This window comes from Heterobasidion irregulare (assembly GCF_000320585.1).
Source record: "Heterobasidion irregulare TC 32-1 unplaced genomic scaffold scaffold_01, whole genome shotgun sequence".
In the NCBI taxonomy this organism is placed as follows: domain Eukaryota; kingdom Fungi; phylum Basidiomycota; class Agaricomycetes; order Russulales; family Bondarzewiaceae; genus Heterobasidion; species Heterobasidion irregulare.
This window is the reverse complement of record NW_009258197.1, coordinates 942,526-964,234: the sequence shown is the minus strand read 5'-3', so window position 1 is coordinate 964,234 and position 21,709 is coordinate 942,526. Positions and strand designations below refer to the sequence as shown.

The 21,709-nt window shown below is 49.5% G+C and overlaps 11 protein-coding genes across 11 annotated transcripts; 6 read left to right on the top strand and 5 right to left on the bottom strand.

Moving 5' to 3' along the window:
* Positions 1 to 98: 98 nt before the first annotated feature.
* On the bottom strand, positions 99 to 582 carry HETIRDRAFT_306580 (uncharacterized protein; the record flags this gene model as incomplete). The annotated part of the gene is made up of 2 exons (XM_009542468.1): positions 99 to 172; positions 408 to 582. Coding segments are annotated over 2 exons (249 nt in total), but the record flags the coding sequence as incomplete, so codon positions are not given.
* A 730-nt stretch (positions 583 to 1,312) lies between these two features.
* On the top strand, positions 1,313 to 1,841 carry HETIRDRAFT_308267 (uncharacterized protein; the record flags this gene model as incomplete). The annotated part of the gene is made up of 2 exons (XM_009542467.1): positions 1,313 to 1,442; positions 1,498 to 1,841. The coding sequence occupies 2 exons, from the start codon at positions 1,313 to 1,315 to the stop codon at positions 1,839 to 1,841; spliced, it is 474 nt and encodes a 157-aa protein (XP_009540762.1).
* HETIRDRAFT_58748 (uncharacterized protein) lies at positions 1,626 to 2,828 on the bottom strand (the record flags this gene model as incomplete). The annotated part of the gene is made up of 5 exons (XM_009542088.1): positions 1,626 to 2,076; positions 2,130 to 2,221; positions 2,281 to 2,401; positions 2,453 to 2,634; positions 2,692 to 2,828. The coding sequence occupies 5 exons, from the start codon at positions 2,826 to 2,828 to the stop codon at positions 2,024 to 2,026; spliced, it is 585 nt and encodes a 194-aa protein (XP_009540383.1). The 3' UTR covers positions 1,626 to 2,023.
* Positions 2,829 to 3,928: 1,100 nt separating this feature from the next.
* HETIRDRAFT_447441 (uncharacterized protein) lies at positions 3,929 to 5,434 on the top strand (the record flags this gene model as incomplete). Its single annotated transcript, XM_009542466.1, has 3 exons — positions 3,929 to 4,637; positions 4,687 to 4,713; positions 4,770 to 5,434. The coding sequence occupies 3 exons, from the start codon at positions 3,929 to 3,931 to the stop codon at positions 5,432 to 5,434; spliced, it is 1,401 nt and encodes a 466-aa protein (XP_009540761.1).
* A 433-nt stretch (positions 5,435 to 5,867) lies between these two features.
* On the top strand, positions 5,868 to 12,751 carry HETIRDRAFT_30556 (uncharacterized protein). The gene is made up of 26 exons (XM_009541982.1): positions 5,868 to 5,981; positions 6,045 to 6,191; positions 6,240 to 6,320; positions 6,379 to 6,507; positions 6,555 to 6,705; positions 6,776 to 7,083; positions 7,142 to 7,312; positions 7,364 to 7,474; positions 7,528 to 7,734; positions 7,921 to 8,160; positions 8,218 to 8,340; positions 8,395 to 8,581; positions 8,636 to 8,768; positions 8,820 to 9,104; positions 9,235 to 10,030; positions 10,081 to 10,315; positions 10,377 to 10,506; positions 10,566 to 10,709; positions 10,766 to 10,841; positions 10,892 to 11,037; positions 11,215 to 11,355; positions 11,404 to 11,609; positions 11,660 to 11,943; positions 11,999 to 12,123; positions 12,173 to 12,290; positions 12,350 to 12,751. The coding sequence occupies exons 2-26, from the start codon at positions 6,060 to 6,062 to the stop codon at positions 12,599 to 12,601; spliced, it is 4,911 nt and encodes a 1,636-aa protein (XP_009540277.1). The 5' UTR covers positions 5,868 to 5,981; positions 6,045 to 6,059; the 3' UTR covers positions 12,602 to 12,751.
* HETIRDRAFT_437555 (uncharacterized protein) lies at positions 11,998 to 14,067 on the bottom strand. Its single transcript, XM_009542465.1, has 10 exons — positions 13,985 to 14,067; positions 13,911 to 13,930; positions 13,811 to 13,858; positions 13,679 to 13,754; positions 13,448 to 13,622; positions 13,377 to 13,397; positions 12,900 to 13,318; positions 12,350 to 12,833; positions 12,177 to 12,290; positions 11,998 to 12,127 (listed from the first exon to the last, which is right to left on the bottom strand). Exons 2-8 carry the CDS (start codon positions 13,928 to 13,930, stop codon positions 12,801 to 12,803), a joined length of 792 nt encoding a protein of 263 aa, XP_009540760.1. The 5' UTR covers positions 13,985 to 14,067; the 3' UTR covers positions 11,998 to 12,127; positions 12,177 to 12,290; positions 12,350 to 12,800.
* A 993-nt stretch (positions 14,068 to 15,060) lies between these two features.
* Positions 15,061 to 15,425, top strand: HETIRDRAFT_42185 (uncharacterized protein; the record flags this gene model as incomplete). The annotated part of the gene is made up of 2 exons (XM_009542058.1): positions 15,061 to 15,120; positions 15,168 to 15,425. 2 exons carry the CDS (start codon positions 15,061 to 15,063, stop codon positions 15,423 to 15,425), a joined length of 318 nt encoding a protein of 105 aa, XP_009540353.1.
* A 741-nt stretch (positions 15,426 to 16,166) lies between these two features.
* On the bottom strand, positions 16,167 to 17,041 carry HETIRDRAFT_246571 (uncharacterized protein; the record flags this gene model as incomplete). The annotated part of the gene is made up of 2 exons (XM_009542464.1): positions 16,167 to 16,432; positions 16,492 to 17,041. Coding segments are annotated over 2 exons (816 nt in total), but the record flags the coding sequence as incomplete, so codon positions are not given.
* Positions 17,042 to 17,326: 285 nt separating this feature from the next.
* Positions 17,327 to 18,669, bottom strand: HETIRDRAFT_468419 (uncharacterized protein; the record flags this gene model as incomplete). The annotated part of the gene is made up of 1 exon (XM_009542463.1): positions 17,327 to 18,669. One exon carries the CDS (start codon positions 18,667 to 18,669, stop codon positions 17,515 to 17,517), a length of 1,155 nt encoding a protein of 384 aa, XP_009540758.1. The 3' UTR covers positions 17,327 to 17,514.
* A 259-nt stretch (positions 18,670 to 18,928) lies between these two features.
* HETIRDRAFT_413142 (uncharacterized protein) lies at positions 18,929 to 19,489 on the top strand (the record flags this gene model as incomplete). The annotated part of the gene is made up of 3 exons (XM_009542462.1): positions 18,929 to 18,978; positions 19,037 to 19,118; positions 19,169 to 19,489. 3 exons carry the CDS (start codon positions 18,929 to 18,931, stop codon positions 19,487 to 19,489), a joined length of 453 nt encoding a protein of 150 aa, XP_009540757.1.
* Positions 19,490 to 20,902: 1,413 nt separating this feature from the next.
* On the top strand, positions 20,903 to 21,499 carry HETIRDRAFT_241958 (uncharacterized protein; the record flags this gene model as incomplete). The annotated part of the gene is made up of 3 exons (XM_009542461.1): positions 20,903 to 21,019; positions 21,067 to 21,156; positions 21,215 to 21,499. Coding segments are annotated over 3 exons (492 nt in total), but the record flags the coding sequence as incomplete, so codon positions are not given.
* Positions 21,500 to 21,709: the final 210 nt, after the last annotated feature.

The window sequence follows — 21,709 nt, the reverse complement described above, 5'->3', positions numbered from 1 at the left end:
CAGCGGGTGGATTAGTGATATTAGGGCAAGGGCGTCGGAAGATGCATGCAGTCCCCTAACGAGAGCTCTATATTAACAGAACGGTAACGAACATGCGACTATTTCGATTCGCTCTCCCACTTTGCGAAGAGCTTCTCGAGGTCAAATCGAGAGTCCTCTGGGTCGGTGACAACTAAAATAAAGAACATGAGCATGAGGTACAAGGAGGAATGCCGAGGCAAACTAAAGTATGGGGTTATGAGATGAAAGGATAGGGTACCAGACTTCAAATGTTTGAACAATTATGTCGGGTCACTTAGACATAATTGAGCTCGCAAAAACATAAGTCGAGCGTGTACCAGAAATTGTGTCATCCCTGAGGGTGGAAGGCGAGGTGCCGAGCATATGCAGGAGGAACAGCTACTCACCACCGTCCTTGGAGCCTTCTTGCTTCCTCTTCCATGCCTCCTTCGCCTGTGCTATCAGGTTTGTTCGATCATGTACCGCATGACGCGCCTTCTCCTCGTCGTGTGTTTTTTGTAGTGTGCGACGGTGAGCGATACCGTAGAACACTCCGGACAGAAGAGCGGTATATCGGACAACCTATTCATGGCCAAAATAAAATCATGGTTGATATCAAGAATCGGTGGTAGAAACCAGCGGGGCACACGTTGACGGTAGCGGAAACCATGGTATCGCCTTTTTCTATCCGACCAGTCAAGGAGGGTCGTCGGCACTATCCTTTAAGGAATGGGTCCTAGGCATCGTAAAATAACGGTCAGATACTTGTGTCTCTTCGCAGCTTGTCGCGAGTCGAAGCAACGTACCGGCAAAGGGACGAGAGTGAGGGAGTCTAAGTATGAGCGTGAGTTGGCTGAAAGTTGCCTTTGCCGGAAGATGTCGGCTGGCTGTTATTGCTTACATCATTACAGCGAACAGCACCCAAATTTTTCAGCAATGTATCCACCTTTTGAGCGCTATCAAAGTTCTGGTTTACAGATTCTTTGCTCACGTCTTCGCTCAAGGCTGGTTCGGAGATTAGCTGTTCGGATAGACCGTGGAATGGTTGTGAAACATTGATCTTGGCGAGACTGCTCATTTCCGTATATGGTCGATTGCTCCTCCTCAGTTCTATTGTTCAGGCTCGCGTACTCGGCATTCAACAACTGCTGGAATTACCTATCTATTGCTTCCGGGGAACTCTGGTGGCGATTCAATACGGATTTCGTTCTACTCTACCTCTTCAGACGGGCACGAGAGTCCGTGAGCACCAAGCCCGTAATCACAGGCTCGCGTTGCACAGTATTCGAACTTTTTGGCGCAATCGACCATCATGTCTACGACGATATCTGTAGAAAGCCCTTTGAAAGGAGGCTGCTACTGCGGGGCAGTTTCTTATGCGATTTCCGCACCGCCTGTGACGCGTGCTTTCTGTCACTGCACTCAGTGCCAGAGGTTGAACGGTGAGCGTTCCTTCTAGCGCTCGATAGTGTTGTGCCGCTTATGCCTTGATCATAGCCTGCCCGTTCATCCATACGATCCATGTTGATGCGTTGCACTTCACATGGGCTCATGCTACCCCGCATGAATCTTTTCTCGACAGATTCGTCAATCCTTCAAGACCGTGGAAACAGCGCTTCCGCTGTAAGTCCTGTGGCTGTACCATTGCATCGAAGAACTCGAAGACAAATCGAGTCAGCGTGTGGGGTGCACAGCTGGAAAGAGATGACGAAGGGAAGGTCAAGAGATGGGACGAGGTGAAACCGACGGCGCACATTTTCTATGCTACCAGGATGTTGGACATCGATGATGGTCTGGGCAAGTGGGAAGGCTACGAAGGGAAGTCGAAAGAACTTCTTTGACCATGTCACTCATGAGCAGTAAAGAAAACGATGTCAATAAAATGGGTTTCGAGAGCATTATGGCAAATTAGATCATATGAGGAAAGCGAAGTAATGTGAGTTCATCAATGTCCATGAAAGTGTCCAAGATGAAAGTCCTTCAGTACGAGTAGCTTTGGATCGCTAGAATCGTCAAGCAGGATTCAGCCACAGTTAAAGTAGTTGCCGGGGATGACGTTGGGGCAGCCTGCCGTATCTGGAAACAGCAAGCATTAACTCTGGAGTAGACACGAAGAGAAACAGGCGTACCTGTATTGGTAGGGCAGTCGGCAGGGTCGTCACAGCACCTAATGCATGCACGGGGGCCAGCAGGCTCAACGAGCTCCACGTAGTGATTGTAACTGTTTTAGATAGATGCCTGCTCAGTGAACGCGTGAAAAAAAAGAGTATCTGAACCCACCCGAGACAAACAGAATCCTGGGGGTTTCCCCTCCCACCATCTCCACCACTGGAGTCATACTGTCCGCCTGCATCATCTGCGTTCAACCGGCTGAGAGTGCTAGGTCTGATGCAGCCAGTGACTGCAAATACAGGTAAGTATTCATGCTACAACGTAACAGGTCTTCACATACGCTGTGCATAACGGCCGCCATTCTTGCCCTTGCCGCTCTGGAACTCGATGTTACTCCAGAAATTAGCTGGAAGCTGGCCCTGCTGGCTAGAGTAGCGGCCTGCAGGCGTGCAATAGGTTTTCATGCCTCCAGGGTGTTCGCTATCGCCAATGTTCGTATGCGCATCCCGGGGCATGATCATGCTGTTGGTGGCGAAAGAATGAAAAATAGGAGATGGTGAAACACTTGGGATGACATACCAGTGTTTATCTGTGCTCGTGACATAGACAATGTTCTGAACGTCTTGGCGAGCGTGTAAAATGCCAGGGCCACTCGGCGAGGCCACAACGGCAAGGGCAGAAGCGAGAACGAAGCCTGTCAAGAGACCACGGAACATGACGTACTAAAGGAAAGGGAGAGGAGCACCTTAGTGGAGGAACTAAAGGTGGGGTCCAATTCTGAATCCGCTAAGCACTTTTATACACATTTTCCTCGGGCACCCATGACCGCCCAACTTCACGTGGGCTTTGAGAGGGGTCGGGAGGAGCATGTGCTGAAATTGAAGCTGAGCCTCGGCGCGTTAGTTCGACAGTTGTTTCTCGGTCTTTCCACACCGGGATCACAAGTCCATTTTCCATTGCCAAGTCCGGAGAGACAGCGCTTGCAGAGGGGCAAGGAGTAAAGGTTTTTTGAAAGAAGGGACAATGAACTTGTACGAAGATAGTTTGTGCTGGTCTATACTGCGGTCATTGATATTGAGACGTCAAAAAATTTTAACGCTCTGGAGGAATGCAGGTCCTAGAGCGCTCTTAGATGGCATTTCCTGGAGCATGCCCGCCGCTGACCGCTGATGACCGCCCACTATTATGCACACGAGGTCAAACAGTGGTCAAACGAAGTCAAACGAGGACTTTAACTGCATCACGAAAATGATGAATTTCAAACAGGTGTAACTTACACCTTGCACACGCTCACACAATGGCGGGCCAGCGGTGGGCCAGGCATGTTGGATTGTTGATGATCGATGACACCGTGCATGTATTCGCGCTTCGCCTCCCCCTCTTCTCCATCGGACGTGAACGACACCCACGATAAAGTAAGAATATGCACCGAGCTGATCGGACAGCCAAAAATATTGAATGCAATCTTCCATCTTCTGTCGCTAGGAAAAAGGAAGTGCAATGTTGACAAGTCGGAAGAGCATCAGTCCGCAGATCGTTCAATGATCGTCGTATCTTGGGGTTGGGGTTGTGATCTTTGTAACAAGCGGGTTCTGAGCGGGATAAGTTTGCCCTCGTCGTTCTCATCAATAGATGTAGCACTGAGGGGCTTGAGGCGAAAAGGCTCAGGGCAAGTGGATGAGCTGCTGAGAGTGAGCAGCACAGGAGCCCGCTTCCAAAAGTTCGAGTGGAGATGCGATTACGTCACCTCTCCCTCGGACAGCCCTGGTCGCAACGCCACAGTCGCTTGAGGCAAAGTATTCGCCCCGATCCTGAAATGTTCCGCGCCTCTCCCTGGATTAGCTACGACCCTGCTTCCGGAGACCCTCGAACTGAAGACCTCACCACCACTGCCATCGCTCACAACCACTCAGAATCTGACATGGACGAAGACGTTGACATGGATGCACCCCATATTTCTACTCTTCGTGAAGAGGACAGTCCCCCGCCTCAATCATCCCCGTCACACACAGGGAAATTCCGCGTCAACCTCGTTGTGAATGAACCCAAACCAGGAACAAAATTCATCACATTCAACGGCGAGACCGGCGAGGAGGCCCGGGAGAGCGACGAGGCGGACGAAGAGGAGGATGTAGAGGAAGAGGAAGAGGATCAACTCATCGATGATGACGAAGAAGGCATCAGCTCCACGGTGGTGACTCCGGGTCCTTCAGCACCTGGCCCCTCTACGCGTGGTGCTGCACCAACAAAACGAGGAAAGGGTAGAGGCGGTGGTACTAAGCGGAAGGGACGAACGGGTGCGCTCAATCCCGCGCCGTTGATGACCACGTTTGAAGTGTCTCCGCCAGCAAGCCATGCGGTCAGAACATCTCCTTCTAGAGATGTTGCCGATCCCGTCGACGGCGAAGGATCTTCCCATGCTACTATTCTCGCATTGAAGAAGGCTGTCCCAAAGGGTACTACCGCAGCACAGCGAGCACCTAGAAAATCTGGTCCAAAGTATTCTCAATTATACTATCTTTCAAGTCAGCCAAATAACATCGTTTGTTAGATTAAAGCATTCACTCCTTCTAGCTCCTGTGCATGACGAACTGAGTGAAGGTATGTAGCAGAGTTATCGACGAGGATACTTGATGTGAGAATCTCATTTTTGTCAGGCTATACTGGGACGGCACCTTCCTCACCAACGCGTCATGAGGCTCACACACCTGAGGTTGAATCTATAACAGCGCCAGCGCTCCTGGGTGTCCCGCAAGTAGACGAATTCAACCTTGACACAGTCGCCTTGCCCCGTTATCCCCTCCCAAGCAAACCTTTCTACGTTCAACCACCGCCTAAGATCGGCAATGGCTATGCTCCTGTCATACCACTCGACCGTTCAGGCAAAAAAGTGCGTCATTGGCGTACAGCGAACCGTGAGATCCGCGGCATTGCAGGTGGGCGGTGGTTCGCGCGGTCTTGGGTAGGAGAGAAAGATTCAGAGCTAGCGTCTGCTGCTGCTGCGGCAACAGCTGCGAACCAGCAAGCGGCAGCGGCAGCGGCGGTTGAGACCGAGAGGCTAGCAGGGGGATCAGGGTCACTCACTCTGCCGAAACTTCCTACGTTATCATTGTCGGCTCCACCTGCTGGGAGAGTAGGCAACAAAGCTAGGGCTGGCAAGGTGGAGACTGTTGCGTCTTCTGCGACATCCCGTTCTGTTTCTGCTGTTCCTGATGTAGCCAGCGTCAGTGTTTCTCCTGGGATTCGTGCGGCCACGCGGAAGAAATCTCAGCTATCAATCGCAGTTTCGGAAGTTGACAAGGATATAGAGCTCGTTCTCTGAATCATGCAAGTCTTTGTACCTCGATATGTACTACTTTCTTATGCCGCGCTGTACCCCGCTCTCTTATTTACTCTTACCGCATGTACTTATGCACCGTGAAAGCGGAAGTGTGCAACAAGCAACCCTAACCTTACACTTGGTCCAGTCCAGTTGAGAGATGCAGTCTCGAAAGCGGCACCGTTTCAAGCTTTCAAGCTTCATCTCACGAGTGACTACCATTATTATCATTTTCCCGTCACATCTTCGGGCGCTGGCGCATGACTTTGGAATAGATAGGAGATATGGCATCACAAACCACAGAAGGCAGTGGCGACAAGGCCTCGACGCGCATTGCAGACAGGGTTGGCGATCGTGGTTCGTGGACACGGTGAATCTTTGGACATTGAGCTTAGTATCATCTCTTACCTGTATAGCTGCTTTGCAACAAACGTATGCATCAGATCCGAAGTTCAAGAAGTATACGCAGCAAGTGGAGAGATGCTTGAATTCGTTTGACAATGTGCACGAATGGGCGGACTTCATTGCCTTTCTAAAGCAGTTGCTCAAGGTACGCACCTTTGTGATTCCTGCATATTGTCCGTGATGCTGAATATGTCGTCATGTCATACAGACTCTTCAAGCGTATATGCAGTTCAAGGAGATTCCCCGAAAGATCGTTGTCGCGAAACGATTATCGCAATGTCTAAATCCCGCGTTACCGAGTGGAGTACACCAAAGGGCCTTGGATGTCTACTCCCATATCTTAGCTGTTGTCGGGGTGTGTTCCGCACTAATCACTTCTTTGCTACGTCCTAACACCCCGCAGTCCGAAGGCCTTAAACGAGACATGGCACTCTGGGCATCCGGCTTATTCCCCTTCCTTGAGTATGCAGCTACATCTGTCAAGGTACCTTTTTAAATCTACAGACCGCTGCGCTGGAATTAATAATCATGGGGGCATGTAGCCCACCCTCCTTAACATCTGCGACACGTACTTCTTGCCCCTTCAAGCGGGCTTACGACCTATCATGAAATCTTTCATTCTTGCTTTACTTCCGGGGTTAGAAGAGGAGACTGGGGAGTTCTTTGACAAGGTATGCAGCTGTGCTACTTGCTTGGACGTGGAATGACGGCTTTGCAGGTCTTAAGCCTATTAGACCGGCTTTCAGGGACGGTTTCGCCGTCTTTTTTCCTACAGAATATATGGCTAGTCATGCTAACGACTCCCTCTGCTCGTGGAACATCACTCACATTCCTCTCTCGACGGCTTCCTCGTCTCAATGGTGACGAAGGTTCGTATGATTGGACTATATTCTGAGACGCCCATTGACGCATCAGACATAATAGACATAACGTTGATAGTTGGCCGGGACATTGGTCTAATGATCCGCGCATTTGCCGCAGCGCTTGAAGACGACAATCTGCTCGTCAGGCGTAGCGCTCTTGATCTGCTGTTGCAGAGTTTACGCATGGACAACGCAGCGGTGCAAAAGGCGTCGGCAGAGGACCGTGCGATTCTCATGCGAGCAGCGACGAGTGTCGTCATGCGCAGAGATAGTTCGTTGAATCGACGCCTATATACGTGGCTGTTAGGCCCCCAAGAGAACAGCGAACAACAGACGCAGTATTTCAAGTCAAATGCGCTTGAACTGTTGCGGGCGACGCTGCAAGTAAGTTACGATACTCTCAATAGGAATCATGATACTAATATCTTGGATGCCCCAATAGGAGGAAATGTTCTCACCTTCTGCGGAGTACTCAGAGTCACGGCCGTTCAAGATTTTTATCTCCTTGTTGGATAAGTGGGAAGTTGGCGGCCCGCTAACAGAAGTGTTGGTTCTCGATGCGTTCAACGCTCTCAAGAAGGCGATGCTGTCAAGTCTAGATAACAATGACGAGGTGAGAGATTGGGATATGCCTCTTTTGCATGATACTGATCATTATTTGTAGATCGTCATGACAGCAAGTACGCTGTACCAGGCTGTCGAGCCCCGTGTCGTTTGGAGGCAATTGTTAGGATCCATCCTCCAAGAGATTATCGGTGATGGGATTGATTGCGAGGTGCGTCCTCTATCATCTAGCTGTGCACATACCATTGACATGCTTTGCATTAGGCGATTCATTTGGCTCGTTTCATCTTGACGACATTCCATGTACAAGATGACGAGATCCAAACCCTTCACTTCCCCCTAGTCTTTGCTGCCGTCGTGGAAATTGTCAAAGTGATACCTTTCAGTCATTTTTTTCGCGTGGCGTCTATTTACAATAATGCTGTTTTACAGTATCAATTCTCGACATCCGTCTCCAAACCCTCCTTGCGTGTTCTCTCGGAGGCAATGCACTTCGTGACGATCCTCTTAAAGCAGATACCACCTTCAGTACTCTGGCAATCACCTGAGCTCCCAGAAGCAACACAAGAATCTCCTGACACTTCTGGCCCTTATATCTTTGCACGAGCATTTTATGGGCTTGCATTGACCATCGATCTTCCGACCGCCGCACAAAAGTCTCTTGCAACTCACTTTACCACGGCATTTAAAAATGTTGTGGAGCTCAGTATTGCCTGCGCTAAAGACTTATGCCACGCAACTCGCAAGGATGCTTCTTTGCGTGACATATTTGTGCAGTCCTTACTCCTAGTTACTCAGCTTGTGGAAGGACTTGGTGGACGCGCGGACTTGAAAGCTAAGGTAGACTGGGATCCAGTGGAATGGCTTGCCGTAATTTTGACTGTAATCGAACAAGAGGTAAGATCTAGGTCGTCGAGAGCATATAGGTCTTGTAGTTAACCTTGTGTCTTGCAGAACACAACTTTCATCGTTGTCGATAGAGTCATTTCTCTGGTCATTGCCCTGCATCATACCAGTGGACTTGAACCTGGTGTCTCGATTCAGGCGCGACAAACTACATTCAAGATGATTCATACTGTGCGTGACATACCCAGTTTGCCGTTACTTGCTTCCCATGATCGTTATTACCAGCTCTTCAGATATCTGCGTCCTAACTGTACCGTGTACCATGCGCGCGCTGTCAACCTCATCTGGGCATTGGAAAATGTGACTAAGAGGCCATATGTCGAGTCCATTGTTGCACAGGGTCTCACATCCCCCCAGTCTCGAAATGTGCAGGAGTCATACGAGGCATTTGGAGTATTCTGGCGATTGACTGGTAACTACCGCGGAAAATTTGATATTAGCATAATTTTTGACATCTCACCGACAGAGGATAGTTTGCTGCCAGGCTTTCACTTCAAGGTTCCAATAATGATTGTTTTGGACACGTTGAAAAGCGACGACCCTAACCTCCGCCGGGTTGGAGAGACTTGGATGCGTTGTAGCTTAAAGTCGTATCTCCGGTACGTGGGTATACGTTTTTATTTTTTGAACCAGACTCAATCTTTCTGTAGGGTCCTGGACCCTATTCTGTTTGATCTTCTGGACCCGGCGTTACGTCGAACACCCTCTGTTTCCAAGATAAATGGCAAGGAGCTCCGGGATTTCTCCTATGAACGACCAATCGATCAGTCATACATTACTTACCTCCTGGAAACACTGCTATCGATCGTTCGATTCGGAGGACAGGGCTTCAGCAAGACTGCTCGAACAAGTCATGTCAGACGCTCACACCATGCGGGGCTTGTCGAACGAATTGAAGCCTGTAATTGTCCTCACTTATATGCATCATTTCTAAGGTACTGATAAATTACCTACCAAGCCGGCCTCGCACATCCTGATGCAACCTATCAAGACGTATTGATTGAAATTCTTACCAGGCAAGCTCTATGAATACGGTCAATCAGCTGACTGACCAAAATATTACAGGTTCTTGCAATCCGAGTGTAAACACAGACGCGTCGAACGAATGGGTTCTGCCAACATCATCATTCAATCGACAGCGATTGATCTCCTCCAGGCTATTGTTGCCCGAGGAGATGTCGACGGCCTTGCCCTCGAAGGTATTGAGGCGGCGGTGATCGGTAAATTGTATTTTTCTGTGCATATGAAGCGCATCGACCTCCAGAACAAGCTTCTCCATCTTCTCCACTCCGTAATATCTGCGACGACCGCTACTGCGACCCGAACAGCCAAACCGACGACAGTCGCCTCAGTTGATGGTATGCCGGAGAGACCCCCTTCTCCCATTGGATCACAGGAATTGGGTGGTCAGATGCACTCTGTGAATCCACTTTTGGTGCAGACTTTAATCGACGGCATCGCTGTATCGTCCAATCGCCCTGTGTTGCAGCACTGGTTGGACTTCATACTCATGACAGTACCTCAATTTCAGCATGCGCTGCAAGCTGTAGTGTCACCTCTCAGCGATTGTGTCGGTCGTCAACTCCGATCTAGCCTGGCAGATATCAGCCGGGTATTTACTGATAAACAGGAGGATGAGGATTTACAGTCAATGACCACTGACGCAGATTTCACCATGCTTCTCAATGCACTCGAGCGTTTAATCATTTTGAATCTAAAAACATCTGATACTGCGCAGGCAGAAGATGACAGTATCCTTCCAGAGAAATCCCCAGGAGGAGAGGGCGGTGGCCTACTTGGAATGATGACGACAGTCTTTGGCTCCGAGACAATACCCATAGTCCCAGAAGAACAAATGACGGTGTGTACCTGAAGGTAGTCTCATTTCGGAATAGCTTATGTCCTCTGCAGGCTCGTTCGCCTGGATACCGTTCATTACATGAAGGTATCCGCGTGCTGTATACCATTTGGTCTACCATGACATGGCCAGAGTCGAAGTCGTGGACACCAAAGGACGACTCATTGTCTATGATCTGCAGCAAGTCACGATTGCGCTGTCGACGGGTGTTTGAGCACTTTTTCCGTGTACAAGCGCCTGAGGTATTGGAATCTATTATCGATTGCTGGAATCGGGATCCCTCGGTGTGTCACCATCTGAGCTTCTGTCGAGGCATACTTTTTCATGGATAACATCCAGCCTCAAAAAGCGGCATTTGAACTGGTGGATGCCTTGACATCTAGTGCCCAGAGTGTTGTACACATGGTGTGCGAAAGCATATCTTGTCGCGTCCCTGGCCTCACGGAGAGAGGCAGAAAGCAGGTAGTTAACCCTGACCTGTGAGTCTTGTGATTTGGGAGGCAATTTCATACTAATTCCTGGGCCTCAGATCCGACAGCAACCTGTTTCGGTTTCTGGAGCAATATTTGCAGCAGTTAGAAGGGCCGTTAGCTCTCCAAGTATGGGGCCGCCTCCATCAGCTTGCGAAGGATATTCTCGGAAATCTCAAGGACTTCAAGAATCAGCTCTATCCTGTTTTGAGGTATGCACAGGTGCAATTCTGTCCTAAGAGTAGGCAAGCTTATTCTTGTCATTCAGGTGTGTATCCGTTTTAGCTGACAAGATGACACAAACTACGGCAATGGAAGATCGGCGAGTACGAAAAGAGCTCCAAGTGAGTATGAAGGAACGCGCTTCAAATAAGCTGATCTCAATTATTTGCAGGATACTTTCGGGAAGCTACTTGACTCTGTCGTAGTTTCTGCTGGCCGTAACTCTGATCAAAGTTCTTGGATTCGCCGTGGTGCAAAGGAATCATTGAACGGCCGGGACTCTCCTGTACCTCGCGGTAATATCTCTACGATTGCGCTGTCTGCACTGCCCTCACACTCTTATACGCATAGTTGCATCAGATGTCAAGCTGGACGAGAAGATGAACGGCAGTTCAGTGTCATTGCAAGAGCCACAGTCGTTGAGACTGTTGCCAGGTGTAGATATGGTGGATCAGGTAACCCGTTCGCATATAGAACCATATTTATATTGATAAGTCACGGACAGATCAACCGATATGTTGCCAGTACGGCGTTACCCAGCTTGCGCAGATTCCTTATGGACAATGACAAAATCACTGCCGCATGTGTTAATATCGTCTACTACATCATTACCCCTTCTATGAAGGGAAAACCCAGGTTCGTCAGCCTCGAAGGCTCCGATTTCCCTACATTGACTTGTCGCAGACCTCTAGACGTCGATGATATCATTCTTCAAATGATCCTGGAGATGAGTCGAATCCCGGCTGCTCTCAAGGCTTGGCGAAGCGTAGTATCAGACATCCTCAGCGATAATCGATTCTTCAACAGCCCGCTAGAAGCCGGACGTGGCTTTAGATCAATAACAAAGGCCCTGATTGACACAGATAAGACCGCTTTCTCAGAACTTCTAGGTGTGGTTGGTACGATGGCCTTTCATTTTCCCAGCTGATGATTGGTACAGGCAAAGTAACGACTGCTCCCTCCACCAATATTTTCACAAACAGGGAATATGAGAATCTACTCCGTTCGCTCAACCTCCGTCGACTGTCTTACGCCCTGTATTGTGGGGAGAAGAATCAATTCTTGACCTCCTTACCGACAGTCCAGGAAAAATTGGTTGATGTCCTGCGGAACGTCCCCGCGCCTATTGTACAAGCCGAAGTCTATCTATGCGTCCGTGTTCTGTTGTGTCGGCTTAGCGCGCATAACCTTGTCAGTTTCTGGCCAGTCATCTTGACTGAAATGGTAAAGCTCCAGACATCTGTCCAAGATGATTCCATACTTACATATTTATGTTCAGTACCGGCTCTTGGACCAACTTATGACAATACTCCCAACCGACGGCTCGGAAGACCTACCTTTAGTCTTATCCGCGTGTAAATTCCTCGACCTTTTACTTGTGCTGCAGACAGAGGATTTCCAAGTGTATGTCACCCTCTGGTTGATCCACAAAAAGACGCTGAGTCCAAAGCAGGTATCAATGGATTTTCATCACGGACACCGTCGATGCAGTGTATCGCCCAGATGACTGGCTTCCCGAGGCCATGTTCGACCAGCTGGCAGAGATTGGATCAAGGCTGCCCATCACAGAAGTAAATGATCAAGCCACATGCTGCTACTGCCCTATCACTCATAATGCTCAATTCGGTAGGGTGTTGTCCCTTCATCAAGGGGTCCTCCATCAAGTCCTTTGTTCGCAACGTCAATAGATGAAGAGCGATCAATGCGTCGACCTATGCTCAATGACCTACGCCAGATAGACTCCATCCGCGATCTCGTCCCATTCTTCTCAAGCGTGAGCATAGCGAGTTACGAGAGTGTGTACATGAGCGGAGGTAACATCGACTGGGAAGAGGTCGAGCGAGGACTTGTGGGTGATATGTTTGAGGGAACGAAACCTTAAAGCATCTCGTGGCTAACTTTTTATTCGGATGAGCTTTGGACAATCGCATCTGTTTGTACTTTTCCTTCCGATTTGTGTATATTCCGAGACATAGAATTTAGGAGATATTTAATCAACCGAGAATAAGAAATAACATCCGTGCAGAACGTGATATAAAATTCGCAAGCGACTTCCAATTCGACATCGTGCCTAACCACGTTTAGAAATCGCCCCAGCTCCGACGGAATTTATACTGCATACGTTCCTGGTTGTCAATGTTCCAACACAAGACGATTAAAAATGAGAAAAAAGACGATACCTTGTACGGAAGGTTCTTCCGCATCTTCTCAGATGGCGTATTCGGAGGCTTATAGCCAGCATCGCCAGAGCCCCAATCACCATGTCTCTCACTTTCAGCCTTTGCGTCGCGAAAGCGGACGGCAGGATCTTGCTTTTCTGGTGGTGTCTGGCGCTGGATCTTCTTGGTCGTGGGTGGGTGGGCGGCATCAGTCGTGTCATTATCGGCGTCGTTGGAATCAGCCACCAGTGCGGGCGGAGCCTCGTCATGTTCATGTTCCTCGTGTTGCAAGAGGGCCTCCTCGACGGTGATCCCTTGGAACTTCGCCTCGCGTTCGGCCTCTTTATGCTCGATCGCCTCGTGCTGGGCGAAATGCTCGAGGTCCTCTGGGTGGGTGTAGGACTCATCGGTTTGAGTCTCGGGGGTGGAATGGTATTGTTCTGAGAAGGAGAAGGAGAGTGAACAGGGTTGGTCGGTGCTATAAAGCGTGCCATGTACCTTCGTGGTGCAGGAAGAACTCTGGCAGAGTTGTGAGTTGCATGAGGAGATGCGATGTGAGAGGAACATACCGCTCTCGACATCATAATGGTGGCCCTCCGCGCCCAGCTCATCGAAACTGGGCAGACCTGCAAGTCCGACTGCCTCAAATTCCTTCTGAGTAACCTTTTCGTTGCCATCTTTGTCCATAGCTTTCAGTATGGCCTGCACTATCGTGTCCGCCTTCTTTTGATGCTCGACATCATCCTACAGAACGACATTCAGGTACGTGGAGGTTGGCTCATCGAGGCATCTATGCGCACCTTTGACTTCTTCTGTGAGTAGACGTGGTGAACACCATAGATAGCTTCGATCTCTGCAGTATCCCAGACCCCATCCCTGGATTCCGGTTCTTCGTTAAACAAGCGCTACATGACGCCACAATGAGGACGTACCTGTTCAAGTCATGAAGTTGGAAGAAACTTGCGAGATCAAAGGAGTCTCTGAACAGCCCTGTCAGTTACTTATTCTAGCAAGGCGATCAAATTTACCCACATATGATGTTCGGTGGCCATCTATACTTCCATGTAAGTACCATGTCATACACTGAGCTGAGGGTACCCACGTACGTGCTTCAGGGCATATTCGGTAGCGTCACCTGTGACGGGCTCCTGACTATGACCTTCATGATCACCGTGAGCGCACACAGAGCATATACAGAAAAAAAGCGAGAGGGCGGTCTGGAGGTGCATAGCGACTTCGAACAAGCTGCTCACTGCGCGGCTGACTTTACAGCAGTGGACGAGTAACCGGCTCGGGAGATGCCGGTAGGTAGCCTACAGTGCCGGGCACCCTCCAAGAAAGAAACATGCACCCAAAATTCAGCATCTTCACAAAAAATCAATCCACTCAAGAAACTCACCTGAATTTGAGTCAGACACTGAAAAAGACATGGAGGATGTTGATCTTGATGATCTATGAGACAGAGACTAGCTCTCATCTATGAAAAACCTGGTGAGTAAGTACATTATAATCAATACTGGATGGACCATAAATAGTAGGTCCACATAAATCACACTCACATAGTCCTATTATCAGCAACAAGTCGGTGCATATGCAGCAATGCCTGGAGTGGAAGTGAGTGTGAGAGGGCCAGGCAAAGTTCAATAGTTATTTCTTAGTAAGCAAGATAACAACCAAGAATGGCAAGGCAAAGGGATTGCAGCAGACTCTTACAGAATGTAGCTTTGATATCTACATAATGAAGGCCAAGTGTTCTCCAATTTGTCCTTTTAAGAATGACACTTGCTATATAGCCTGACTCCTAAGCAGGCAGGATAATTTTTTTTCAAGAATCCCTTTTTGAGCAGAATTTAAAAGCTCGAGGTCACATTTACATCTGTCACGAACGGCTGTTCAAGACGAGGAGATCCTAAGCCACAAACAATACAAGAAGATTTGAGAGGGTGATCGGGACTGATCAGACTAGTGTCTTGGAATCAGAGAAGACTGTGTGAACAGCAGTTCTTAGATTGGACAGAAGTGGATAGCCTAAGGCTTCCACACTGCACCGCAGTATCTATAAATATGTACAGGCAAAAGCATGGACCAAGTATCAGTGGAGCAGGAACATGAGGTAGAGTCAGGAGAAAGGTCCTATGTGTCCTTGTCAAGATGGCAGGAAAAGTAGGTAGGCATAAGCAAGATGTTTCATAACAGCATCTTTCTTCTGAAGTTCCATTGTGAGCTTGATCCTATTGAGATGGTCGGTTTCTTCAGTCTTTTCTTTTATGGCATGTTCATATCACTCAGTACTGGGGCTGGTGCAAGCATTGGTACTGTAAAATTTACAAAGTCAAATTTGAGGATGCAAAGAAAGTGGCACAGCAATGCCTCAATAAGTGTCCTGTCAAGGTGATTCACCAATTTTTTAACCAATCATGGTGGTTTATGGATGCATATCATAAGGGGCTTATAGGGAAAGTGGCAGAGTGGGCTGTATGCAAACAGAAGTCACACAGAAGGGTTGGGCAGTGCACAATGATGTCTGTTGATACAATGCTGACCTGAGATTGACTCAGATTGACTCTGATGCCATTTTAGGCCTAATTACATTTTGTTTTTTTTTGCCCAAAAAATTGGCCACCCCCATTTTACCGTGGGAACTTCCATAAAGGGCATTTTTTGACTCCTTTTGCTTCCCTGAGTCCGAATCTGAACTCAGTTTGTCCCAAAAAATTCTGCCTGGGGAGTTAGCAAAATTGTTGACTTTGCTTGTCCGGCACCGTACTGGTAACTTATTGGGATTTGTTTGCCTGTCTCGCTTGCGCTCTGTAGCGTCTACTACGTGATTGAATGTGTGATTGGATTATTCGAATTATGTGAAAACGAAGGGAAAGAATACACGCATGTGGTATAGTACTACACATGACCCGCCTATGAGATATCAACACCAAAAACTTTGCGAAAGGCTTCACGCGACAACCTTGCGAAGAATGTCTTCTTAGACAATTTAGGGATGTTGGAAATTAGCCGCACAGGAAGGGCCACAGGTGTCTGAGACATATCACTGTCTTGGTCGGATGACGAGATGTCGGATTGACTGTCGGTGGAGGAGGGGCGACTGCTGCCTGGAGTCGACGAGGGGATAGGGGCTACGGAGTCAAGGATCGCGTACAGGTCCGAAACGCTGGGTGTAGAACCAGTGACAGAAGGGGAATTTTGTAAACTATGGCCATGCGCACATGATGAAGAGAGGATCGAGGGCGCGGGTCGAGCTTTCTTCGCCGGGAAGAAACTGTGGATGTTCCCCACCTCCTCACGCAACCCCGCCAAAGATATGCGACAGGAGGGATCAAGGGTAAAGATGCGTTCGAAGAGGGTGTTGGCCGCATCAGACATGGCATATTTGGGAGTGAAGTCCTGATTGCAGAGGTAGTCTTTGAACATATTGTCATCAGATCTTGTGTGGTTCCAGGGGTTGCTGAGGGTGATCATGTTAAAAAGGATGACACCGAGAGACCATACATCGCTTGCCGCGGAAGAAAATGATCCCTCAGGGATTCGCCTCGTGCATTCTATCAGAAGGGGGGTTAGGGGCACCATGCTAACTCAACAACGATGAGGATGAACTTACCAGGGCTCATATAGGTGGGAGTACCGTTGCCATACTCAGTCGACATGACGTCCGAAGTCGCGAGCCCGAAATCTGTGAGCCACACCTGCGATCCGTCCTCCGACACAAGGATGTTGTCCAGCTTCAGATCGCGATGAAATACGCCCCGCTCATGGCAACCCTCGACAGCATCGATGAGTCGGGTGAAGGCCAGCTTCAACAACTCATCATTGTTCTTGTAAATCTGCCGCACCATGACGGCGTCAAACATGTCCCCAGACTTGCAGAGGTCCATAACGAGAAACAGGAAACCTCCCTGTTCCACGACACGGTGGAGAGTAATGACACCAGGGTGGTGCGAGACCATTGCATGGAGGGCCATTTCGCGATCCTGACGGCGCGCCATGGGATGGTCAGGAGTGGCTTTCAACATACATTTGACGGCGTACTCCTTGCGGATATGGGGGGGGACAGCAGTGTCGAGTGCATGGTACACAAAGCCATATCCTCCCGCACGCAGAGGCTTTGCTATGCGGAAATTATTGTTGCCTATGAAGCGGTTGGTAAGGTCAGGGAGGAAGCCACTGGAATGAATAGACATGGTAGCAAATGACAACGGTAAAATGCGGTCAACGCAATGTGGGTGAGGTTGTGGGAAGAGAATAGTGTCATCTTGCAAAGACTCGAGAAAGGCAATATATAGGTTCCGGATCGCAGCGGATGGTAAACGAGACGATGATGTGTCGGAAGAGCAGCCATTGCAGCCACAATTCTATTCAGATGATTTGCTTACACAATATTTACCCCTGTTGATTGCTTCCTTGTCCTTGTACTTAGCCGAGAAGGTGCCGTTTCTGGGGAGAGAAAGTGTGAATGCTATCATTCACTTCGTGAAGAACAAATCATTATGCTCGGAAACCACGCTACATATTTACGGGCTTGTCGTGCGCCGCTTATCTGCCGGGTACAGAGGAGAGATACTTGTCCGTGGTGACTGAAAACGTTCGATGGTCGATACTAACCTACAAGAAGATCTGTCTGACTTCAAACCCGCCCCCGAGTGACGAAAGCAAGAATAAGCACGTCATATATGAGCAAAGCTTGCTCATGTCGCTGTACCATGCCCGGCCTTTGCTCTCTCAGCTGATCAACCTCCTGAGCTACCAGATCCCAGGCTACAGACTCTGGTAGTGGTCCGAAGAGCGGTATTGGGAGAGGCGGGGGAGGAGCTCGGTGTCCAGCGAGTCCCGCAGGCTGAGCAGGAAGGAGATCGTGTGCGTGAAGGAGTGAGGTGAGGGCGATGAATGCGCCTGTACGACCAACCCCAGCTGAGCAGTGGACAACAATTGGTGAATCGGCAATGAAGTCCGTTTCACCTGGGTAGCTAGTGGTATCCATATTCACCTGGTGAGCGAGCTTGATGAAGTTGAGCAACTTGGCTCGGTCCCTTGGCTCGGGGACACCATGGTCAGGCCAGGATGTATACATGAGATGCTTGAACGTCGCCGGAGGCTGCATGACACCACGATCGATGAACATGACGGAGACGGTGCTCACGATGCACTGGGCATGATCGTCGGTTATGGAGTTGACGAGGGTGACCTTGATCGATGGGAGATCGTCGTGCAGGGAGTTCGGAAGAGCTACCCAGGACTGACCGGGATGAGAAGGGAAGTAGACGTGTGCCTTCTGGATCCCAGACTCGATGTTTGGGGTAAGCTGAACGACAGTACGCACACGCGTAGGGAGGGGATAGCGCCCATCCGGAGGCTTCACTGTGGGCTTTGCGAGGATACTAAGGAAGTCATGGGTGGTCGAAGGAAGAGGCGCCTGCGTCGCTATGAACCAGCTTCCACCTGCAGTCTCTCGAACCCAGCTGCCATTGAAGTAGCGATCTCCTACAATGACTCGCGTGCGGTCGTATGGCTTGATATCGCGGTAGCGATTATACGGTACGTTTTCTGACTGAGCCGCTACGGCGACGGAGTAGTGGTCGGCAAGCTGGACTTTAGGGGAAAGGATCGACGGAAGGCGAGCGATACGGTGCGCTAGGGATGCGTTAGAGCGTCTCTCAGAATCTGCGCGAGCGCGAACTCGGATGCTCTCTCTCTCTGCGAGGATATGGAGGACACGGTTGATATGCTCGTCATTGTGGGAGTTCCTGAGCCAGGATGGGATGTAGGATGGGAGTGTAGTCATGTCTGCATGAGAGAGCTAGGGCCTTGCAGCAGCGTGTACACCGAGGAGGGCACACGTCTGTTACTGAGTGAGGAAAAATTGACAGTCCATGGGTATCAGAAAGACAAACAAACACGCCAGTGGGGCTGGTTCGGATCTCAGATCTCCTGCTGACAACATCGTATATCCTGCATGTGCATGTGTTCCTTTAGCTCTCGAATCGCTACATCCCCCAACTATTGATGTTTTCATTTTATAAACCTCGACTATAGAAATCACCATGTCGGCCTGCTCACCCACATCGCTCATCACAGCTGAGACACGAATCAAGTATGTGCTGCTTCTTAATATCATTTTTTTTTGTCCTATTGACGGTCCAACTCAAAAGAGTTAGCTCAACCTTGAACAAGTCCGTTGGAAGAAAATACCTGACAGATCGTAGCCCCGAGACGTGCTGGACATCACAACAAGCATGTATCCCCCTGCCTCCGTTCCTTCGATGCCTTGATGTTTTTCGCAGGGTCTACCGCAGTCCATTCAACTATCCTTCCCGTCACCAGTCATACCGAGTAGCATCTCGTTGACATTCCAAGGAGGTTTCGTCGGCATCCGGTGTCTTGTCAATGTTCAATCCTCTCCGCAATCTGGTTGGGAGACTTTGATTCGGATATACCCCGAAGACGTGAATCGGAAGCAAGTCTTTGAACTCTTCGGAATAGCCGAGCAAGTCCAATACGGCATCCAAACCATCAAACTTGTCTTCGAAGAGAGCTCAGACTTTTTTGGTCGTATAACTGTCTACGATCTAGACATCGAGGGTGCTCGAGCACCGATACGATAGACTTGTACTCCTGCCGTACGTATGTTCTATCACTTTGAGCAAGCCGGCGCTTTTTTGACAGGCTTCTGCGATCCGCTTTGCACTGGTTGTACAGACCTCATTCCTCGTGACAATACCTTGCTTTGTGACAGTACAAGACGAGCTGTCGGCCTCGCAGTACTAATTCTGGTCAATATCAGTTGTGCCGGGCACCTCCTTGCTACGTAACAATTGAACAACAGTGATTTCTGCGCTTTGATGTTTCTGAGCTCCGACCACGTGCTTGTTCTATCGCTGTCAAAGCTCGCACCGCCACCCATACCACCATTTCTTGTGCCCCGCTTGTGGCTTGAGGGAAAGTATAAAGCGTTCAGCCTTTGAATAATCCTCTATGCAGCGACGGTCGTGGTTCCTCCTCGTCACCATCAACATCACCTGGAGCTTTCCTCATCCCTGTTTGCACTCTTCGCCATGAGCCTCACTATAAACATCCTCCGCGCTTTTCGTCGAAACACCTACGAAGACAACATCCCGATCATCACTCGTCTCTTCACCGCTACCACTCTAGTCGTAGCTGTCTCCACTACTGAGATCGCCCTCCCCGCAGCAACCCGTGTGGCCCAGGGTTGGCTTCGTGCTATGCTTCCTCCCCCTCCTCCACATCACTCTTTGCCTAGATACTGGGGCCCTGGTAAGGCTCTGGAAGCTGTAGCATCCGTCGGTTTCAACCATCATCGGCGACCCATCCCTCTTATCTTCTTTCAGAAGTTCATGCTCCTCGCTCTTGGAATTGCAGCGTCTTCCAATGACAGTGTTCCGTCCTCAGGTGTTTCGTCGGTCAACTATGAACTACTCAAGACTCCTCCATCTGTAGAGAGGGATGTCGCTGTCGTTTTCGCTCCATCGGCCACTCAAGTCCAAGAATCCTTACAATCTCTCCCAACGATTTTACCTACGTGCGGCGCGACGTCGCCACTAGGTTCTGTTGAAATGCGCAAGGTCCTTCGTCCTCCGGCTGCCCATTCCTTTGCGTCCATGGCATCCCATTCAGATAGTCATCGTCATCCTCGACTATCCTCTTCTTACGCATCTCCATCGTCAATCGAAACAACAGAATTTGAGGCTCTTCATGCGTTTGCTGGCTGTTCGGACAGTGATCAGGCTGAAGTGGACATGGGGCCGGAGGTAGAACGGGATGCTGTCTTTCGGACGGATGCCGAGATAGACCGTTGGTTGGCAACCCAGTCAGATGACCCGTTAGTACTTGAAGACGGCGACAACGTTTACTGCTTCCTCGATAAGGTTGGCCAGGGCGGGTTCGCTAGCGTCTTCATGGCATCGGCTCTATCGTATCGTCGGGACTCAGACTTTCCTGAGAAGGTCGCGATCAAGACTTACTCGAAGCAGTCCATGTGCAACTCTAGGTCGTTTTGTCAATATGTGTTTCAGGAACAAAGAATTATGCAAGAGATCACCACTCAGTCAAGTGGTAACTTCGCAACAAGACTGCTAGCATCGTTTCAGGACGAGTACAATCTATACCTAGTCATGGTTCGTGCTTTCTGTTTATTATGAGTAGATGATTGACGAGCTTGCAGAGGTATTACCCATTGGACCTCTGGGGTCTGGTATGTAGCATGCCAGTCGATTTCACATTGGAAGCTATTCAGTTCTATGCTGCTGAGCTAGTGCGTGTCTCGTTTCTTTTCCTATTATATTTTCTTTTTGATAGGAAACCTTCCGCAGATTTTGGGCATCGAACAACTGCACAATTTGGGGATCATCCATGGAGACCTCAAGGCAGCTAATGTGCTTGTCACGCCCACCGGGCACCTCGCGCTTACGGACTTCAACCTGTCGTTTCGGGTTCAGTTGGGCAATCAGGAAGCCTTACGGGATGCACAGATGCGGGGTTACATGGTCGGAACGATTGGTTACTTGGCACCTGAAGTGCTCAAGTGGTCGGAGAACGGCGTCAACTACACAGGCCAGGTTGATCTGTGGGCGTACGGCATCATACTCGGCGAATTGTACAGGCGTGGTGTGAGTGAACTGACGTTGATCCATCGACAATCCAGCTGATCACGTCTGCTGCCCAGCCGTTCACTCCGCTTTACTATGAGCCTGATAGTCGGCGCCAGCTCGAACTCACGGAAAACTGGGATGTCGCTAATGAATTGAAAGACATAGAGGATCCAAATTTCAAAGATCTAATGACGAAGGTGGGTTATAAAAGCTGCT

Excerpts from the sequence above, each read along its gene's own strand:
- HETIRDRAFT_437555 (XM_009542465.1), bottom strand. The coding sequence starts at position 13,930 with ATGGCCACCGAACATCATAT. Across the intron at positions 13,623-13,678 it reads ACTCACAGAAGAAGTCAAAG|GATGATGTCGAGCATCAAAA; the intron begins GTGCGCATAGAT and ends GTCGTTCTGTAG. Across the intron at positions 13,319-13,376 it reads GTTCTTCCTGCACCACGAAG|AACAATACCATTCCACCCCC; the intron begins GTACATGGCACG and ends TCTCCTTCTCAG.
- HETIRDRAFT_30556 (XM_009541982.1), top strand. The coding sequence starts at position 6,060 with ATGCAGTTCAAGGAGATTCCCCGAAAGATCGTTGTCGCGAAACGATTA. Across the intron at positions 6,321-6,378 it reads ATGCAGCTACATCTGTCAAG|CCCACCCTCCTTAACATCTG; the intron begins GTACCTTTTTAA and ends GGGGGCATGTAG. Across the intron at positions 10,031-10,080 it reads TCCCAGAAGAACAAATGACG|GCTCGTTCGCCTGGATACCG; the intron begins GTGTGTACCTGA and ends TGTCCTCTGCAG.